Source organism: Clytia hemisphaerica, unplaced genomic scaffold (genome assembly GCF_902728285.1).
Source record: "Clytia hemisphaerica strain Z4C2 unplaced genomic scaffold, Clytia hemisphaerica genome assembly, whole genome shotgun sequence".
In the NCBI taxonomy this organism is placed as follows: Eukaryota; Metazoa; Cnidaria; class Hydrozoa; order Leptothecata; family Clytiidae; genus Clytia; species Clytia hemisphaerica.
Window position 1 is genome coordinate 763,610 of NW_027103850.1, and position 22,318 is coordinate 785,927.

The 22,318-nt window shown below is 35.9% G+C and overlaps 2 protein-coding genes across 2 annotated transcripts; both read left to right on the forward strand.

The window, feature by feature from the left end:
- Positions 1–2,518: 2,518 nt before the first annotated feature.
- LOC136807636 (uncharacterized protein DDB_G0280579-like) lies at positions 2,519–3,190 on the forward strand. The gene has a single exon (XM_067064229.1). The coding sequence runs from the start codon at positions 2,519–2,521 to the stop codon at positions 3,188–3,190; it is 672 nt and encodes a 223-aa protein (XP_066920330.1).
- A 12,479-nt stretch (positions 3,191–15,669) lies between these two features.
- On the forward strand, positions 15,670–19,938 carry LOC136807608 (uncharacterized). Its single transcript, XM_067064199.1, has 3 exons — positions 15,670–16,924; positions 18,758–18,881; positions 19,580–19,938. Exon 1 carries the CDS (start codon positions 15,759–15,761, stop codon positions 16,908–16,910), a length of 1,152 nt encoding a protein of 383 aa, XP_066920300.1. The 5' UTR covers positions 15,670–15,758; the 3' UTR covers positions 16,911–16,924; positions 18,758–18,881; positions 19,580–19,938.
- The last annotated feature ends 2,380 nt before the right edge of the window (positions 19,939–22,318 follow it).

Sequence of the window (22,318 nt, forward strand, 5' to 3'; positions counted from 1 at the left end):
GATCGTTTCGAACGTTTTCAATAGAATGTTTACATTCGAAATTCGAATCACAACCAGAAAAAACAAAAACAGAAAGAAAGATAAAAAACAATCTGATGCGCGCATTTTGTACAGTCTGTAAATTTATTTTTTACTTTAGCTTTTATAAGATATCTGGTCTGTAAATTTATCAAAACTTTTCCTTCAGCTCTTCGGTCGAAGCTCAAAAATACAAATATGAGCAAAAAAGTGAAAGAAAACAACCAAAAACACTCCAATCTCTTCAAAAGAATTGAAGCTAAGTTCATGAAAAAGATAAACACAAAGGCCACCCAGTATCGAAAAGTGAAATGCCAAAGCTGAAGAAAAGTTTTTTGTTTGTTTTAACATTTAACAAAGGGACATCAACAACACTCCCTTTCAACGAAAGGAACCCTTTTTCATTATCATATACTTCTTGCAGCTCTTGTGGAACTTTGGGAAGATTAAACTTATTTTTCATTTGAAATTATGGACTGTATAGACCTTTTCGTCTTTCCATCCGCCATACCGTAACTTGGTCTTGGTCTAATGTTGACATCCCTCGTCCAAATTCGACACTCTTTTCTAGAGCTGAAAAATCCCTGTCCCTGTCCCTGTCCCTCTCTCACTCTCTCACTCTCTCACTCTCTCTCTCACTCTCTCACTCTCTCACTCTCTCACTCTCTCTCTCTCTCTCTCTCTCTCTCTCTCTCTCTCTCTCTCTCTCTCTCTCTCTCTCTCTCTCTCTCTCTCACTCTCTCTCTCTCTCACTCTCTCTTTTGCATAACTTGAATCAATATAGGGAAATTGTTTACCGAAAGAAAATATTCTTTCTCATAATAGAGCATCCGTTTTTTGCTTCGTACATTACGGTCCGCAAAACATATTGTTCTCCAATATATTCTTTCATTTGCTTTAAGAAGGAAATTCCAAAGCCCAAATGTATAGAATGGAGAAAATCCAAAATCAAGCTCTGAGAATTATATTAGGGAGACCTATGAGAACGAGAATAGCAGACCTTTATCAGGAATCAAAAGTGTCATCAATAGAAAACAGATTAAAAACACTTGCAAAAAACTGGCTAACCAAAAGTGGTGGAGTTCTCCACCACCCTCTAAATGTAAACAACTTCATGACTAGACAAAACCCTGAAAAGCCAACACTATTTGAAAGATTAACTTCTTTATAAAAATCAACTCTCTTAGAAATATATATATATATATATCTTTTTCTTCTTATCTCATATACTCTCTTTTATTCTCTTTTTATTTTTTCCTTTTCTTGTATTTATAATCATATACAAAAAATTTAATCTTTTATATTATACAAAATATTTATTACTTTCAACATAATCTTGAGTAACTCAATGTTACTCTTGATTTTTATTATGCACCTTAATATACATTTTCAAGCATTCACTTTTATTACGTTATTACGTTCTAGTAATACCTTATAAGTCATATAGACACAAATTTTTTCCATCAAAAACATTTTATATGTACTTTATGTACATCGTTACGTTTTAGTAAACATTTTAACCCATTAAGTTAATATTATAAACCTTAAATATGTACGATATACATACCTTTCTTTTCTTTTATTAAATAAATCTCTCATAAAGTCCATGCATCTTCTCGACCACTAATAAATTAAAACTAATATTCTTCTAAAATCCTCTTAATCCTTACTTAAAATTAAATTAAATCCTTACTTAAAATTAAATTAAATCTCTTACTATCTCCATGTCTTTTCCACTATATATTTAAATTTTAATCAGTAATTCCACAAGTTCAGTAGGCTGGGTACAGAAACTTAAGTAAACTAACTAAAATCCCCAATGGGTAAAGGTAGTTAAAAGAACTACAACACCCTAAACACCAACTTCACAGATCGATCGCTTTAAGAAGGAAATTCCTATATTCGATTATTGATTGTTAAAACTGAGAGCAAAAATGTTTCTTGTGCATTGTTTATTACTTTCACTTTCTTTTTATTGTAAGATTATGCAAGTTATTTTTTTCATAATTTTACGGTCGTAATTATTCGTAGTTCCATTGCTTATTTATTTCTTTTTTTTTGATAAATTTACTGTGGTGAACAAAAGCGAGAAAAGATTATGCCATTGTTTTAGAATTATGTTATATAATTTATGTTTTATGATAATTATTAGGAATAATCAGCATACTTTATGCAAGGATCGCGCGTTAGATCATGCATCTTAAATTACACCAACCCGGTATAATGGTCATTAAAAAAATTATTATCTTGTTATTTTTTTTAATTTTTCCCTTTATTTTTCTTTGAAAAAGGCGTTCTATCAGGTTTTATGCACTAATGACACACTGGAAAAGTCATTTGGGAGAACGTCATGATCTTTTGAATAACTGATTACTCAAGCATAATTTCATTCCGGAAATTACACGAACGAATTTACGAAGCAGCCAAACTTAGTATATCTTGTTCGGCTGCCGGTAAATTCGCCTCTTTCAAACTTACTATCAACAAAGCGAAGAACAAAATGGCGCTCTCCGACAGTGAACTTTTTAAAATGAACCAAGAAAAAGCTGACAATATCAACAAGATCATGCGTAACCAAAAAGAACAGAATGTGAATTCAAATAAAACACCTGATAACCTAAATGATGGTACAGGTAGTTCGGCAGAGGTTCAACCCAAAGAGAGGGAACCTTCCACGAAGAGGAAAATGAAATATTCCTACTCTTCATCATCTGAAGAAGAGGATTCTTCATCCAGCGAAAGTGATAATGGTGAATCATCAAGCTCGGAGAGTTCATCCTCCAGCAACAACAGTTCACTTGAAGAGTCGTCCAATGAGTTAGAATCAAGTGATTCAGACACCCAAAGAAGGAAAAACAAAAAGAAGAAAGGTCATAAACGTAAGAAGAACAAAAGTCGTACTGAATCCAAATGCAACAAAGAAGACCGTTTCAACCCAACCAGTCAAGAGGAGAAGACATCATGGAAATTATCCAAATCTAAAGCGTCCTACGCGAGGAAGAATTTTAACACCTACATTTCCGAGAAAACCCTCAAAGACTCTAGACTAGAGAAATATCCAGTGCCAAAGAATGCGGGAAAACCAAAGGAAAGATATGTATTACGATTCCAAGAACAATTTTGTCTGCGAATCGGACAAAAAACTGAGGAAAGTACAAAAAAAATTATATGATGTAATGGGGCCACTTGGAACACTGAGCAAGGTCAAGAAGAATTCCACTAAGACTGTTTCAGGGCCAGAAATTATTGAACTATTAGATTAATCAGTTGTGTTATTAGGCCAAGCCAACAACTCACTCAACTTCATTCGTCGCCTAACTGGACTCACCTCTTTGGGAATTGACAAGATCCAAGCTGCTTCCATGTTAAAAGAATCCTCAGATGATTTCAAACCGAAATCGGACAAATTATTTGGTAAAAACTTCTACAAAACTTTGAAACACAGATCCAAAGATCTCAAGCTGTCAAGATCACTAATCCGGGGCTTAAAGAACCCAATCGACAAGGCCCCTCTGGCAAAGGGGCATCCTCATTACACCACCAGAACCGTGCACAAGAAGAAGGTCAACGACCCCAGAGAGAGGACCGTCACAACAACAGAAATAGAGGTGAGAGAAAGTCCAAAAGAGACTCAATCTCCCTATCTCAAAGGTCCAGTAGCTCCAAGTCTAAACTTAATGGAAAAAAGAAATCTCTCAAACACAAAATTAATAAGAGGTCTAAAAATGTACACCCTGTTCTCTTAAATCTGATAAAAACAAGCAAAGAAATAACAAAGCCCCTTCCGGGAAGATTAAAATATTTTTCGGAAAACTGGGAGAAACTTACAACAGACCAGTGGATATTACAAACAATCAGGGGAATGACACTAGACCTAATAAATATTCCAAGGCAAAAAGCCTCTCCAAAAGACATAAACATGCCAAAAGAACAGAGAGAACTTGTAGACCTGGAGATAACAGAACTTTTGAGAAAGGGAGCAATTTACCCTGTAAAAGTAGAGACAGGCCATTTCGTGAGCACAATCTTTCTAAGGGAAAAGAAAAACGGGAAGCAAAGACCAATAATAAATCTAAAGAATCTAAACTCCTACATTTTGTACGAAAAATTCAAAATGGAGGGGTTAAAACAAATGACAGAGATGTTAAAAAAGGGAGATTTAATGGTGAAGTTGGACATGAAAGATGCCTACTTCAACCTTCCAATCCGCTCAGATTATCGGAAATTTGTGAGGTTTGCCTGGAAAGGTTGCCTGTCTCTGCTTCGGACTTGCACCAGGTCCAAGAATATTTACAAAAAGTTTGAAAGTCCCTGTTCAGTTTCAACGCAGACTGAACATCCGGCTAGTAATTTACTTAGACGACATACTGGTCATGGGGGAAAACCTAGAAGCCATACTCCTGGCCAGGGATACGATCATTTACCTCCTTCAAGACTTGGGGTTTGTAATAAATCAGGAGAATTCAGTGATGGAACCTAGAGCGGAAATAGAATTTTTGGGAATGTTAATAAATTTAGAGGAAATGACTATCTCCTTACCAGAGGAAAAAATAGAGAACATAGTGGGACTCTGCCAAAAAGTTTTGCAGTCAAAGGAAATAACCCTTAGGGAACTTTCGAAACTGATAGGAAAATTGACTTCCACTTATGCGGCAGTCCTCCCTGCCCCATTGAATTGGAAATTCTTGCAAATGAACCTAATAAAGGACTTAAAAAATCAACTGAGCTACGAGAAAATAGTCAAGTTAGATCGACAAGGGAAATTGGAATTAGATTGGTGGATAGAGAACTTAAAACTCCAGAACGGGAGAAAAATCAATTTGGGCCCACTGGACCTAATAATTCAATCGGATGCGGCCAAAACAGGGGGATGGGGAGCCCATTGCCAGGGAAAAAAGACAGGGGGCCAATGGAACCAATGGGAAAACCAGCAACACATAAACATTCAAGAAACGATAGCAGCGGAACTTGCAATAAGGACTTTTACAAAATTGAAAAAGCCCAAAAGACTGCACCTTCAGATAGACCACACAGTAGCCTTGAGTTGTATATTGAAGATGGGCAGCACCAAAAACGAGATTCTGACCCAGTATGCGAAAAGGATTTGGGATTATCTTCTAAAACACCAGATCATGATTACTGTGGAGTACCTCCCAAGTCGCCTGAACAAAGAGGCGGACAGGGAATCCAGACGGGGTCTGGATCGCAGTGAGTGGAAACTAGACCCAAAAATTTTCAGGGAAACATGCAAAAAATTTCAATTCCAACCGACAATAGATCTGTTTGCCTCCCGTCACTCATTTCAAATGACCCCTTTTGTGTCCTGGAAGCCAGACCCATACGCACTAGCAACGGATGCAATGCAAATGTGTTGGACCCAAAGGAAACCTTACGCATTCCCTCCATTTTCACTAATTGGAAGGGTATTAGAAAAGGTGGACCGAGAGGAGGGGAACATGGTACTAATAGCCCCTATTTGGCAAACACAGACATGGTACCCGAAGCTAGTGGAAATGTGTGTCAGAAGACCCATTCTTCTTCCAACGACAGGGGAAATCCTGAGAGACCCAAAGGGAAACAAACATCCATTGGGGGAGACCTTGAGACTAGGAGCATGGCTAATCTCTGGGGTAAACATCTTAAGACAGGAATTTCAGAAGGGGCAACCCAGCTTATTGCAGATGCCCGATCTAGAGGTACAAAGGCTGCTTACAAATCGTCCTGGAAACGGTGGAGCAGCTGGTGTGAGCAAAGGAAGGTTGATCCTATTCGATGTGCTATAGAAGAGATCCTAGAATTTCTCACAAAATGCTTCAACGAAGGTCAACAATACAGAACCATTAATAAACATAGATCAGCAATTTCAGCCCTCCATGAAGAAATAGAAGGGGTGGCAGTAGGGAAAAACCCACTTGTATGCAAACTAATGAAAGGTGTCTCTAACAACCGCCCACCCAAACCCAGACTGGTGTTTGTGTGGGATGTGAAACAAGTGCTAGATTTTATCAAGGGTATGGGCAAGTCCTGTAATCTGAGCAACAAGGATCTGTCCCTTAAATGTGTGGCTTTACTGTCAATTTGCCTGATAAACAGGGGTTCCGAGATAGGGAAACTAATGAAGGAATACATGTTTGAGGCTCAAGATTGTCTAGTCTTTGGAATTGAAGGACGAGTAAAACATTCACAAACAGGGAAAGCTAACTCCAACATCAAAGTTTATAAGTTTTCAGAGGACTCAGATCTGTGCCCAGTCGAAACTTTGAAAACGTACTTAGAAAGAACAAAACCCTGGAGGAAAGAAGAGGGTAGTGGGATTTTCCTAAACTATGTAAAACCCCATGACCAGGTTTCGAAGAAGACGATAGCTAGATGGTTACTAACGATGTTAGAAAAAGCAGGGATCCCAACATCAAAATTCACGGCACATTCTTTTAGGTCGGCTGGATCGTCTAAAGCAAGAGCCCTAGGGGTGTCATTAAAAGACATTTTGAAACAAGGCAGTTGGAAAAGTCAAACTGTTTGGGAAAGACATTATAATAAGGCTATTATAGATCTCTCATCATTCCAATCTTCCATACTAATATCCTCCAATAACAAGCTTTAAACAGAGGCGAATTTACCGGCAGCCGAACAAGATATACTAAGTTTGGCTGCATCGTAAATTCGTTCGTGTAATTTCCCGAATGAAATTACAAAATTACCTTAGGGCATAGCCTGACAGGTAATTAAGATTTCATAAGGAAATTACACGAACGAATTTACGCCCACCCACCGCAACCCGTGGGATTTCATATGGAAGACTTATTAAACAAATTTTGTTTCTACAGGTTCGAATGGTTCAAACAGAAGAGGTCGTGGAGGACCACGTAGAGGAAGATAATTTACAGTTTACTTCACTCATTATTTTATTACATGTAAAATACATTTGAACAAAGCTAAAATTAAATAATGTCTATTTTATAATAATAATGTCTAAAATTTTCAAAGGCTCATTTACCGGCGCTCGAACAAGATATACTAGGCACTTTAGGCCGATTTTTGAACTTTTAACTACCCCTGTCAAACTTGGTTCATTGGAAAGCTCTATCTTTTCTCGTTTCAACGAGGGTTCACTGACCTCTGTAACATTTATAGAAAAAAAGTTATTGGATTTTTTGTGAAGCTAATTGGAGCAAAAATTAGCGGATTTTTACTGCAAGGAGCCTTCCAAAAAGTGGGCAAAAAACAGGCATTTTTTTAGTCAAAAAAACTTAATTTTGAGCAAGTTTTGTCTATAACCCAAGTTCAGGTGAACACCTTTTCAATTTTTTTCTTTCAGTTGATCTTTGATCATCATACTACAGGTTGAAAAAATTTTTTTGTTGAAACTTCACTTTTTCACAGAATTAATACCACTTTTATACAGGGAGGTAACGTAAAAACGAAAAAATCCGGGGGTAAAAAGTAACAAAAATCGCAATCAAAATTCAGGCTTTCGATATTGAATGTCCATTTTGATTCATTTTGGTGCTAAAAATGATGTCTCGTGATGCTGAATAAAAAAATTTACAAATTTTCAAAATTTTGGCCTAAAAATTAAGAAATTTCAATTTTAGGCCATCTGATGACGTCATGAAACCGTTTTTTGTAATAACTCTTGATACACTTTGATTGCAAAGCTAAAATTTTGCACACTGAAAGGTATTGTGGTAAACTAGATTTTGAAAAAAAAATTTTTGAAAAAATTGATGACGTCAGCATTTTATTGCAAAAATTCGATTTTTGCTTATTCCTGCTGACGTCAGCAGAAAAAATCGAAATTTTTGATTTGTAAATTTTCTGTACCTGAATATCTTTCAGTGTGGCAAATTTCATTGCCTAAAGTGGTTTCAGTCAACAAGTATTGAAGGTTTTAGATTCAATGACGTCATAAATTGCAGATGACGTCATTAATCCGTTTTTTTGCAATAACTCTTGAAATATTTTGATTGCAAAGCTAAAATTTTGCACACTGAAAGGTATCGTGGTGAACAAGACTTTGAAAATTTTTTTTTTTGAAACAATAGACGATATCGACTTAACCGAATTCTCCCCGAATGATTACCCATGATGCATTGCGCAAAAAAATTCACGAACGATAATCCTAACCCTAACAATGCATCATGGGTAATCATTCGGGGAGAATTCGGAAAGCCGATATCGTCTATTGATGATGTCAGCATTTTATTGCAAAAATTCGATTTTTGCTTGTTCCTGCTGACGTCAGCGAAAAAAATTCAAAATTCTGATTTTTAAAATTTTGGTACCTGGATATCTTCCATTGTGGCAAATTTTATTGTCTGAAGTGGTTCCAATCAACAGATATTGAAGATTTTAGATTTTTGCAAAAAATTAGATTTTTGCTTATGCAAAAAATTAGATTTTTGCTTATTTTTACTGAGGTAAGCGAAAAAATTGAATTCAAAATTTACTGAAAGATATAGTATACTATATCTTTCCATGTGCCAAATTTTATTGTCTGAATTCGTCCCAGACAACAGAAATTTAAAATTTAAAATTGGATGATATCAGAAAAACGCACTAAAATAAAAAAGATAGATGGAGTTGAAGAAAATGTTGAAAACTATCATAAAAAATGTTTTTCTCATGCAATTCTCATCAACTAAAGGGTCTTCAAAATTTGGTTTAGATATCTCCTTTCATCAAAAGATTTCCACATTCCATCTACTATCTAAAAAATCAAATGAAACACAATATTTTACTGAAAATGACACAGTCAATTTTATTCTTGTAATGAATAACAATTTATTAGACATGTTCACAGATGATAAAAACTTGCTAAGAAATTGTATACAAATGATAATCATTTTAACACAAAAATAATTGTATTTTAACAAATATTGGTTTTTAGCTTCATATTAAGGAAATAAAATCTTAGATTTACAAGTTGATATCATTCTAAGACTCATTTGAGTAAGAAAGTGCTAAAATATCTCGAGATTGTCTACTAAGGGACCCATGGAAATATGGCAATGAATTTGGGAGATATCGCAATGCTGTACACCTTAGTTTCATATGAAAAATTTCCTTGTCATCAATATTTTATACCACCATAATATACCAATCACAAATAAAAAGTTACTTAAATGGGTCTCCTCCTTTACAGATTTGGATTTCCAGTGCATAACATGTTACTTTAGTATTCATGATAATATACCAAATTGTCAACCTCGAAATTGTCACATTTAGTTATTCCTAAATATTTACAACACTTTCCAGCAATCTTTTTTGTGAAATTTGTGTCTTCATAAACGAAACTCCATGACATTTGTATCATTGATATTAAATCACACCTTGGAACACTAGAGTTCCTTGGTCCAATTATTGCAAGAATGTTTGTCTTTGTTTGTATTTTCATTATGTGCAACATCATCATTACATCATTGTCTGCAAGTTTCGTTGTATTGTCAGCTTTAGAGGTTGTCCAACTTTGTTGAATTTGTAATCCTGTCACCTGAATGTGAAAGGAAAAAAAAATCAAAATAATTTCATAATGGGAAATAATCTCTTTTAAAGGAATCAATGCCAAATGTGTGGTCATTCGCTAAAATCTCTTGAGAAAAAAAGACTCTAAGGTGTGAGACACTGCTTGATGGTTAGGGCTATGTTTTCCATGCATATATACTGAGCCATTGAAGAAGTTTACAGGAGAGTACAAAAAGGACCACAGGGAACATACAAAAAGAGTCACGAGAGCCTACAAGAAGGACCATGGGGAACGTACAAAGGTACACGTAGAACGTACAATAAGGTACACGGGGAACGTACAATAAGGGGACAAGCTGGAGTTTTTACAAGCTCTTATTTGATTTGGTTGGTTGTTAACCTGTAATAAAACAATTGTTACTTTTTCTAAAGAACGCGTCATCTCTTTTACTTTTAATGACCAATTAGTGAAGTATCTTATAAAAACTCCAGAATATCCCACAATAAGGTAAACGGGGGAACTTGCAATAAGGTACACAGGGAAGGTACATAAGGTACACAGTGAACGTACAATAAGGTACACGGGGAACGTACAATAAGGTACACGGGGAACGTACAATAAGGCAGACGGGGAACGTACAATAAGGTACACGGGGAACGTACAATAAGGGGACAAGCTGGAGTTTTTACAAGCTCTTATTTGATTTGGTTGGTCGTTAACCTGTAATAAAACAATTTTGTTACTTTTTCTAAAGAACGCATCATCTCTTTTACTTTTAATGACCAATTAGTGAAGTATCTTATAAAAACTCCAGAAAATCCCACAATAAGGTACACGGGGAACTTGCAATAAGGTACACGGGGAAGGTACATAAGATACATGGGGAACGTACAATAAGGTACACGGGGAACGTACAATAAGGTACACGAGGAACGTACAATAAGGTACACGGGGAACGTACAATAAGGTACACAGGGAAATTGCAATAAGGTACACGGGGAACGTATAATAAGGTACATGGGGAAATTGCAATAAGGTACACAGGGAAATTGCAATAAGGTACACAGGGAAATTGCAATAAGGTACACGGGGAACGTACAATAAGGTACACGTTGATGTACAATAAGTTACACGGGGAACATACAATAAGTTACACGGGGAACATACATACAATAAGGTACACGGGAACATACATACAATAAGGTACACGGGAACGTACAATAAGGATAAGGTATGTGGGGATTGTACAAAAAGGCACCCGGGAACACACAAAAAGGACCTATCGATGGCATACAAAAGGTACACAGGAATGTACAAAAAGGTACACAGGGAGCATATATACAAAAGTTACATGGGGAACATACAAAAAGGTACACAGGCGATAGGGATATTTTAACATCTAGTTTTCTTTAGCATCAGACATCAAGACAAGGCTAAATATATGGGCCACAAATAAAAGTGCAAGCTTTTCCAAGTTTTGATCATTAATATCTAGACAATATACATGAAATCAGAAAGAAATTTATGCTTACCTTCTTCTCTTCTATTCATTAAAATAGGAGTAGATATTTCCATGTTTTTCAGCTTCTTTTCTCCACCCCTCTTCTTCTCTTTTCTTGATCCGGAATCTCGAAAAACCCGTGCAAAATCGAAAGTGATTTCGGGACGGGGGTCATGTTGGAAATTTGAAAATCACAATATTGAATTTTGGCATGGTCTCTAATATACTGGATATAAAGTGTTTATAGTTTTTGGAAAGTTAAGTTTTTTCTTTATAATACTTAGGGTGTGCTATATTTAAAAATTGAGTTAACAAAAAGTTATGATTAAAAAAGATTTTCAAAGCTCTGCAGAATTTTACTGGGGAAAACAATAATTTCAGCACAAACGAGAGAAACTCAGTCAGTCATCTGAGCTTTACACACAATCATTTGTTTTATGAAAGGCTGGTAAAAACCCCTGCCGTATTTTGATAGAAGAATGTATACTATTTTTTGAAAAATCCAAAACCCCGTCTTTATAAAGAAACGATTCCCCGCTAAATTTTCGCGACAACTTTTAGTCACGTGACTGAAGTGCCTAGATATACTAAGTTTGGCTGCATCGTAAATTCGTTCGTGTAATTTCCTTATGAAATCTTAACTACCTGTCAGGCTATACCCTAAGGTAATTTTGTAATTTTGGATCATGATTCATGATTCATTGATTTGTCTTTAACAACTCAGCTATTACCAAGGGACAAGATAATTTATCCTGTTTGTACTGGCTTAATGGAAAGTAATATGTTTCTATTTCAGTCTATCTATTTGCATAAGCCTGAAAAAAGCTAACATCTCAAATGTATGCTGAATTTGGCTCGCCAGATCAATTTAGCCAGCATCTATATATTATGTACACCTCTTTTCCATAAGAATCAATTAATTTGCGTCAAGGCATTTGTGTTCTCATTTTTTACTATTTGAGCTTCAATTGTTCTTATTCTGTTCTTACAATAATATATTTTTTTAAAGAGAAAATGATATATATATTTCTTTTCATGTATAGAACATTAGGAATACATGTTTCTTTCCTTTAATTATCATTCACTTTGTAGTATAGTGTACGATTATTATTATTATTATTATTATTATTATCATTTATTAGGTTCAATTTCATACAAAATTGTTCTTCCCCCTAAACATAAATATCAAACTAAAAAGCACTAAAGAATAAATAGTATTAATAAATATAAATATTTTTACAAATTTTCTGGATAAAATTTTATTAAAACTAGACCACTGGATAGACATGAAATGGAATTGGATAACTAGGACACAAAGGCTGAATGTAGATTGTATCGAAATAGGGACTAGCAAAAGGATAGTGGATAATAGTAGTGGAAATATTTAGTAAGTAATAAAGTAAAAATAGATCTTCATAAATTTATAATTTTATTGTTGTGTTGCACGAGTATGTGCCCTAGATTTAAAAAACAATTTTGATTCTTTAATAAATTCTTTCAGGTCTTTGATTTCCCTGATATTTTTCGGGAGTTCGTTAAAAATTTGAGCTTGGTCCTGAAATGTCTTAGATAAGCCAAAATCAATTTTAATACCATCATCCTGCGAGCGAAGCTTCCGAGGCTGAGTTACTTTCACCAAAGAAAGATATGAAGGCCATTTTTTATCATTAAGGGCCTTGTAAACAAGTTTGGAAACATTAAAATCAATAAGCTCTTTTATTGGTAACCATTGCAAATCGACAACATCTTTCAGTGTGGCATATCGGTTTAGGACATATCCTGCAGCAATGTTCTGTATACGTTGCAGACGATTTAATAAGTAATCGGGGATCTGTCCGAATACGACTATGGAGTACGCTATTTTCGATAGCACTATAGCTTCAGTGAGTGATTTCCGAACTTTAAATGGTGTGAAACGTTGGAAATTACGAAGAGCTCGAATGGTACCATGACTGGATTTTATAATTTGGTTGATATGGTCGGACCAGGATAGACTTTTATCAAAATGAAGACCAAGAAGCTTGACGACATCTTTTTGTTCAATTGATTTTTTTGAACAAGAAATAAGATACGAGTAGTCACTACATAATTTGTGATATGACGCTAGACGTTTGGTTGAAAAGATGATGTATTGCAGTTTATCAGCATTGAACAAGAGATTATGATCAGCTGACCAGGTGGAAAGTGATTCGATATCAGTCTCGATTTCCCGGATGCATTGAAGTATATCACGAATTTTTGAGTGACGATAAAGCGTTGTGTCATCAGCATATTGGATACTGAGAGAGGAGATTTGGTCAGATAATTCGGTAACATATAGGTTAAATAAAACTGGACCCAAAATACTGCCTTGAGGGACACCAAAGTGAATGGGTTGAACGGGTGATCTTTTATCGTTCACTTGCACAAATTGCTGACGGTTAGTGAGATAGCTTATAATGATTTGCAATGACATGGAAACTAAAGTTTAACTTTTTAAGTTTATCAATGAGGGTAAAATGGTCGATCGTATCGAATGCCTTGGAGTAGTCGATAAGAATTGATAGTGTAATTTCACTTTTATTCATAGCTTTGATTATATCATCACGTAGTTTTAAGAGTAGCGTTGTTGTGGTGTGCCCTTTCCGAAATCCAGATTGATTTGGACGGTAAAGTGAATTCCTTTCAATGAAATCGCATAATTGTGTTAAAATAACACGTTCGTAGACTTTCGATAAAACCGGTAGGATTGATATTGGTCTGTAGTCTTTTAATTTCGTTGGATGGTCAATTTTTGGGACTGGGCTGACTCGAGCAATCTTCCACTTATCTGGGAATAAATGCTTATCGATTGAATTGTTAATAATGTTAACAAGAGGAGATACAAGATACTCATTGACTGGCTTCAGGTATCGTACCGGTATATTGTCATACCCGCTTGAGCAATCATTTTTCAGTTTTTTAAGTATACTCAAGACCACTTCATAATTCGTATGCTTGATTGTAAAAACATTCTCATCATTTTCGATGGATGGGTTACCCAGTAAATTATCATAATTTGCAGGTTTATTAGGTTTTTTTGTGAGGTTAGAAGCAAGATTACAATAGTAATTGTTCATGTCGGAAGGTTCGTGGTTTATTTTAGTGTTCTGCTTGGTTAGAATTCGGTCAATTGTTCTCCAGACTATCGATGGATTTTTCGAAGATAGAGCTTTCCGAAGAAATTCGTTTTTTAAGCTCTTTACAGTTTTTTTGTATGCTTTAAGAATCTCTTTATAGCGTGCATGATTATTATAACTTTTGATAGACTTTTTAAGAAAAGTAGACAAAATATTATAAAAATTAGTAAATTTATAATTCTGAGCCTCCCTATTTGTAAAGTGTTCTTTATATTTTGACCCTTTTTAGCCTCATTGTTCAAAATTGCTCTTACAAAAAGGGTATTCTAATCACTATTTGCTCCGGCCTAGGAGCCTTTAATTCTCTCTTCCGACAATCGTCAAGACATTTTTTTTTGTTTATCTAATCCGATGATCTATTCCGATTCCAAAAAATGGAAAAAACAACCACAATTCGACAAAAACTGGCATCACCTGACAAGAACCTGACCCTTTATGAAGATGAGATTGACAACAACCGTTGTACGGAGCAAAATTGCATTAAAGATAATGAAAAAATGAAGATTCAATGCCATAAATGTCAAAGAATGCTACATTATGCCTGCACTGGACTACCACCATACCAGCTGAATATGTTTTTGAATAAAGGTTACAGAAAATACCAATGCATAACTTGTTGTTCTCCGGCAAAAGACCTCAGCATAAAAATCCATCATCAAGCAGAAAGAATAGAATGCTGTACACATAGCTATAAAAAAATTGATGCATGTGAAACCATAATACACCATAAAAGTGAGAATGAAAAGAGACTTAACACCGTGGTCAAGGACTTAAAGGCAAAATGTCAGGAATACCTAAAAGACAAAAATCAAGTAACTGATCTAATCCAGAGCCAATTTTCCGTCCTGGAAAAGAAGCTATCCACTAAAATTGAAGAGACAGTGAATGCTAAGATTTCGAAAGTCCAAGTGGCTAAAGAACCAAAAAGTTTTGCCGACGCTGCGAAAGTAAATGGTTCGTTGAACCTAAACAACATGAAGCAGTTACTCAGAAGGGAGAAAGTCGAAGAAAAAATCGAAGACCAAAGAAAGCTGTCAATAGACGCAAACATCATCATCCACGGGGTGCGTGAAAAAGAAAATGAAGAAGATATCGATTTCGTAAACGAACTTTTGAACGACGTCAACGTAAAAACTCAACCAACCTTCGTCTCTCGAGTTGGAAAACAATGAAATGGTGTGCGTCCAATCAAAGTCGCCTTCAAAGACAGCCATATAAAGTACCGCTTCATGAAGAAGTTGACTGAACTAAGACAGCACGAGAAGTACGTAAAATTGAGCATCACCGACGATTTAACGAAAATTGAGAGAGAGCAAATCAAAGAATGAAAAAGAAGAGCAGACGAGATGAATAAAGCCAAGTCGAATGAAGACTTTAATTGGAGGGTGCGGGGAAGTCCTCGTGACAAACTGTACCTAAAAAAGATTTTTTGTACAAGATCGGTTTAGAGGCCTTCGTGTGCCTGGACTGTAATTCTTTAATAAATAAATAAATAAATAGACCCGGGCATCCCGAAAAACCTTGACCGTTTATTCACGAAGAATTCTATGCGAAGACAACATCACAGAAAAGAAAAAGTAAGTACTTTTTATATCTTCAAATATCTTCAAAATCAATGATGGACTACAACTATGCGAATAATACTTCAAGTTTACTAGGTCCTTCAGTTGAAATACAAATTGCAGATGAGTCTAACTCTGCTTCTAATCAAGAGATTGCCACACTAAAAAATTCCATTGTGACAGAAGTGAAAACTATGCTTAACGACTTCAAACAATCTCTCAACGCTGGGGATGAGACATTATCCATCATAGCTCCTTCAAGAGACTCAGAGTTGTTACCTAATGGAAATACATTAGAGACCTCAAGTGGGGAAAATTTACCTGGAGGGCATCCTCCAGAGAAAAGGCTCAGACCATTGTCTGATGATGATTTTTCTGACCTTCTACCAAAGCGTCAGAAGATGGACAATCCTACATCAACGTCGTCTTCAGATGACTTGACTAATGATTTTTTTGATTTAGTTGATCAAGAGATGACTGTTAACATCCTTTATGGGGCTGAAGTTCCTGCCAAACTAGCTTCCCGAATAATGGGACATTTTGTTGAAAAAAGCAACAATGCCGAAGCCAGGAAATTGATTTGTGACCGTCACAAACTACCTGCTAATTGCTCTGCAATCTGTGTTCCCAAGTTGAGGGAATCCATTCTCCAGATGAAATCTTTCAATGAGTACTCGAGACGTCAGGAGAAATCCTTGTTCAATTTACAGAGTAGTATTATTCAAGCTTCATCGTGTTTTGTTGACTTGCTTGCTGATGCAATTCAAGCAGAAGATAACTCAAAAGTTATTGACACGCGACTCCTATTGAGGAATTGTTTCGATGGTGTAGCCCTTTTGGGTCATGCAAGCAGATCAGTTTCCAACATGAGAAAGAGAAACCTTAAAAGCTGTCTTGATACAAAATACCAGGCACTCTGTAACCCAAGCAGACCCACATCAGAGTATTTGCTGGGAGATGACCTTGACAAAGGGATGAGAGAAGCTATTGAATCCACCAAGCTGGCTAAGTCTTACTCTCCCCATGGCAGTAGCTCTGACAGAGGGAAAAGGTATAAACACTCCTCTGCACCAACCAAAGAAGCTCAGAAATCTGGTTCTTTTTTAGAGAGGGGCCAGAAGCAACACACAAGGCAGAAGACAAACAACCAAAACACCAGTTCAAGCAACAGCACCTACAAAAAACGATCCAAAACCAGCAATTGAACAAAACTAATAAGGTGAGTCAAACAGTGAACAAATTGATCCCTGAGCTTAGAGCTAAAGTGTAGATGATTTTGAGGCTGGGTCAATCAGTCAGTGTCTCCCCTACTGGCAGGATATTACGTCGGATTCTGTTTTCCTAGACACAGTCTCTGGTTTGACCCTTACATTTGATGGTCCACCCCTAACATCATCTACCACAGCTCAACAAAGATTTGCCTCCACAGAACATGCTTTTGTTGTTAAAGAAGTAGATAGGTTACTACTGAAAGGTGTTATTGTTGAAACCCAACACGAAACAGGAGAATATATATCTCCTATATTTGTTACCCCAAAGTCTGATGGGGGTTTCCGCCTTATATTGAATTTAAAAAACCTTAATCAACATATGCCTTATATTCATTTCAAGATGGATACAATCGAAAAATTTTTAAGGCTGATAAAGAAGGACATGTATATGTCCAAAATTGATTTGAAAGATGCATACTACTCAGTTAAAATAAATGAGGAACACCAGAAATTTCTTAAGTTCTATTTCAATAGCATTCTTTATAAATTCACTTGTTTACCCAATGGACTTTGTTCTGGCCCAAGGGTATTTACAAAATTACTTAAACCACCTTTAGCTAACCTGAGAGCTGAGAGAATTATGCTAATCTCTGCCTACATAGATGACTTGATTACTGCACATAAGACTTTCCAAGGGTGCTTTGATAATGTTTTGAATGTCATTCAACTTTTTTCCTCCTTGGGGTTTATTATTCACCCTGAAAATCAGTTTTGATACCTAGCCAGATAATAGAATATCTTGGAGTCATTGTTGATTCAAAAGCAATGACAGTTTCTCTCACCAAGAAGAAAAAAGAAAAGATTGTTCTGTTATGTAACAAACTTTTGCAAGGGAAAAAATGTCTTATTAGAGCTAAATTACTTGGCTACATGAGTTATGGTTTTGTCGCTGTAAAATTTGGGAAAATGCATTATAGAAATCTAGAAAGACTGAAGATTGAGGCATTAGTAAAATCGAAAGGCAATTTTGACTCTTACACAGGCTTAACAGATAAGAGTAGAGATGATATTTTGTGGTGGAGGGATAATATCCAAGATTCATACAATGATATATACAAAGGAAGTCCCAAGAGAATATTAACCACAGATGCCTGTTCAACAGGGTGGGGAGCGGTTACCGATACATCTAAAACTAATGGTCTCTTTCTTGCCAGTGAGCAATCTATTCATATAAACGTATTAGAACTTAAAGCAGTAAATTTTGGTCTCAAATCCTTGATGGATAATATTACTGACCTCCACATAAAGGTTTTGTGTGATAACACTACTGCTGTCGGATGCATAAATGATATGGGTAGTTGTAAATCTACACTTTGTGATGAGGTTGCAACTGATATATGGGAATGGGCTATTGCAAGAAATAATTGGATTGTAGCATCCCATATACCAGGGATTGAAAATGAGGAAGCAGACACAGAATCCAGGAAAAATGAGACAAGGCTAGAATGGAAGCTAAATGAGGAAATAGTGTTGGATATAACTGACTATTTTGGCTTTTACCCTGATATTGACCTGTTTGCTTCGAGAATCAATGCTCAGTTTCCCACCTTTGTCTCATTTCGCCCTGATCCAGAAGCCACTCATGTCAATGCTTTTACCATTGACTGGACAGGCCTTAGATTCTATGCTTTCCCCCCATTTTCATGTATTGACAGGGTTGTTCAAAAAATTTCAAATGAGAATTGCAAGGGCATACTTATAATTCCCAACTGGCCTAATCAGCCGTGGTTTCCAGTAGTTTACAATTTAATGATAACAGAACCTTATATCATTCCTTTCAGACCACACATGATGTACTTGCCAACAAATCCACAAGCAGAACACCCAATGGAATTGGAGCTGATGGCATGCTTGCTGGCTACACAGGACGAACATTGAAATTGTTGCAATCCTCTTGGACACCAAGTACAGTGAAACAGTATAAATCTTACCTCATTAGATGGGAAGAATACTGCTCAAAGAGGAATATTAACTCTATAGGTGCTTCAGTTGAAGTAGGAGTTGAGTTCTTATCAGAATTGTTTCATGAGACAAACATGCAATATTCAGCACTAAATACTGCCAGGTCAGCCCTGTCAACTGTTATACCTGAGAAAGGTGGCCTCACCTTTGGGAAGCAGCCTATTGTGAAAAGGCTCATGCGAGGTATTTTTAAGGAGAGACCTTCTCTCCCAAAATACACAGTTATGTATGATGTGGATATTGTGCTTAGATATTTCATGTCTCTGCCCAAACCTGATGATATAGACCTCAAACAATTGTCTATCAGAACTGCAACTCTTCTATGTATACTTTCTGGACAAAGGTCTCAGACAATTTCCCTTCTAACAACAAATTTTGTTAGACCTTCGGAGGGAGAAATTATTTTTCCAATTGAATTTCTTTTAAAAACTTCCAGACCAGGTTTTCATCAAGAACATTTAGAGTTTTCTAGATACATACCTAACGAAAATATCTGCCCGATATATAATATAGAGTGCTAGTACATAAATAGAACTAAGGATTTAAGAAAGCAAGAAAAGGGATTTTTCATAAGCTTCGTTTATCCCCACACTTCAGTAACCTCAAAAACAATAGCTTCTTGGGTCTTATCATTTTTACAGGAAGCTGGCGTCGACACTAACATCTTTGGTACACATTCCACAAGATCCGCATCGACATCAAAGGCTTTCAAGTCGGGTATGAGCCTGGCGGACATTGGGAAGGCGGCAGGTTGGTCATCGGGGTCGACCTTTCGAAAACATTACAACAAACCCATTACAATCAAGAAGAATATGGGCCAACAACTTTTTTCTACTACAGTTTTGTAGGGTTTTACCTTATGTATATAGTCAACAAGTTTATTCTTTTTAGGAAAAATTTTTTCCTTTTTATCTGTTAATATCGAAAAGAACATTGTGTTTTTATGTATCTTCATAGTCAACAGGTTTTTATTATCAAGAAAAAATTTGTTCATTGCATTAAAAAATGCCTGTTGTCTTATTATCTACCGGTTGTTAAAAGGGGCTTTGAAGTCTCATATGGACGTCTTGCCAGGATCCCGGAACCGAGAAACGGGGGAAATAATTGACTGATTAAACAAGTTTTAATGCAGTTTGATCAAGATTATTTCCCCCCTTTCTTGTTCCCCATCCTGGCAAGAGTTCATGTGCCCGCCAGCCCTCCCTTACCAAGGTGCTTACAGCTAAGTGGGTGATACTTTTAACAACCTTTTGTCTTCAAAGTAGGTTTTTCAGGATGCCCGGGTCTATCTCACATGAACTCTTGCCAGGATGGGGAACAAGAAAGGGGGGAAATAATCTTGATCAAACTGCATTAAAACTTGTTTAATCAGTCAATTTGATATCTGTGGATTTGTTGATTTGATTGATTGTTAACATTTTTAATTCTTCTTTTCACTCTGGTACCTTTCCAGATAAATTAAAGTTGGCCAAAGTAATTCCCCTTCATAAAGGGGGCGATCAGTCAATCCCAAAAAATTTTCGTCCAATCTCTATTCTTCCCATTTTTGACAAAATTCTAGAAAAACTCATGCATAAACGCCTAACATCTTTCTTTGAGACTCATAAAATTTTCAACAAATCACAATATGGCTTCCAAAAAAATAAGTCTACCTCAATGGCTATCCTGGACCTCTTGGAGAAAGCATCTCAGGCTATGTTGAAAAAAGAAAAATCATGTTGCATTTTCCTAGATCTGGCAAAGGCATTTGACACAGTCAGTCACGAAATACTCTTATCTAAACTTGAACACTATGGTGTAAGAGGTATATCTAACAGCTGGTTTCGTTCTTACCTCACCGATCGTAAAACAATGTATATCTATTTCAAATTCTATATCAAAACCTTTATCAATTAACTGTGGTGTGCCCCAAGGTTCAATTCTGGGTCCCTTGCTATTTATTATTTACATCAATGAAGACTGCAGTGCTCCGAAAAATTTGATTTTGTGCAATTTGCTGATGACACTTGCCTCTTCCTAAAAATAAGAACAAGGCTACACTCTCTGAATCCGCAAACACAGAACTTTCCAAGATAAGTGACTGGCTTGTGTCAAATGAACTCAGCCTAAATGTTGCTAAATCTAATTTTCTTTATTTCAGTCCTATCAAAAATGAGGAGCCACCACTACTGAAAATCCAAGGAATCGAAATAGAGTGCAAAGAAGTGGTAAAGTATCTTGGTATTTTAATAGATAATAAATTAAATTGGTCTCACCAGACTAAATCAGTTGAACTGAAAATCTCTAGGGGTATAGGAATTCTTCACTCACCAAATTTCTAATTCCAAAGTCTCTTATTTCAAACCTTTATTTAGTTTTTGTCCAATCACACCTCTTGTATGGTATATCAGCTTGGGGTTCACCTCTCACTTGTATGCCAGACTTAGTAAAAGATCAGATAAAACATCGAACTAGTCAGTAAGTTAACCGACCTTAAATTTTTGCATATTGATCAGCTCTATCAACTAGAATGCTGCAAGTTAATTCTTAATCAAAAACGTAAAATTTTACCATATAACCTCTCTAAAATCTTTGATTTTGCTAACCAAATTCATAACCAAGGCACTCGTCAAGCAGCCCTCGGTGGTATGCACATTCATCACATTAACCGTCTCTTTCCCATACAAGCCCTTTCTTGCAGATTTTGGAACACTCACTGTTTAGAAATCTATGATCCTGAAGAAACCAAATCAACCTCATTAATAAACTGAAGCAAAAATTCTTGCAGCCCATTGAAGGACCTTTTATTATTTTAGTCCGCTCGCTCGTTTCATTAGTTCTATTAATTATTTTTGTTGTTTTTTTTCTCTGCAATCAATGATTGTCGTTGTTGTATTTATTTTATCTTGTTCTTTCTATTTATAAACTCATCCTCTTAAAGGAACGATACTTTTCTTTTTTTTTTTTTTTTTTTTTCTGTCAAAAAGTTAAGAAAGATTTTCCCTTATTTTTCTTTTTTAGTTAACATAAAACCCAACAAAATATTTTCTAGTTAATTTTTTTTTTTTCTCTTCGTATAGAAGTGTACATAGCTCGAAAACCACCCATGGTTAAACCTTATGTACATAGTTTATTCTTCTTCTATAATCTCAAAAAAGATAAACAAACAAAATCGGCCGAAAGTATTTAGAAAAAGATGGCTGCCGAAAGTGGGCTAGCTGACTGTGTAGGGAATAGCCAAATCTCAGTAAAAAATTGATCATTTTCATCATTATTCATGATGTTTTGGACATGATTTATGAGAAGTTTGATGCATAACTGGTTCTCTAACAATGTGGAAAGACTTTGGAGAAATTTTGGCCATGAATCGTCAGCTGATCGAGTGCTTTTAAATCTTGCAT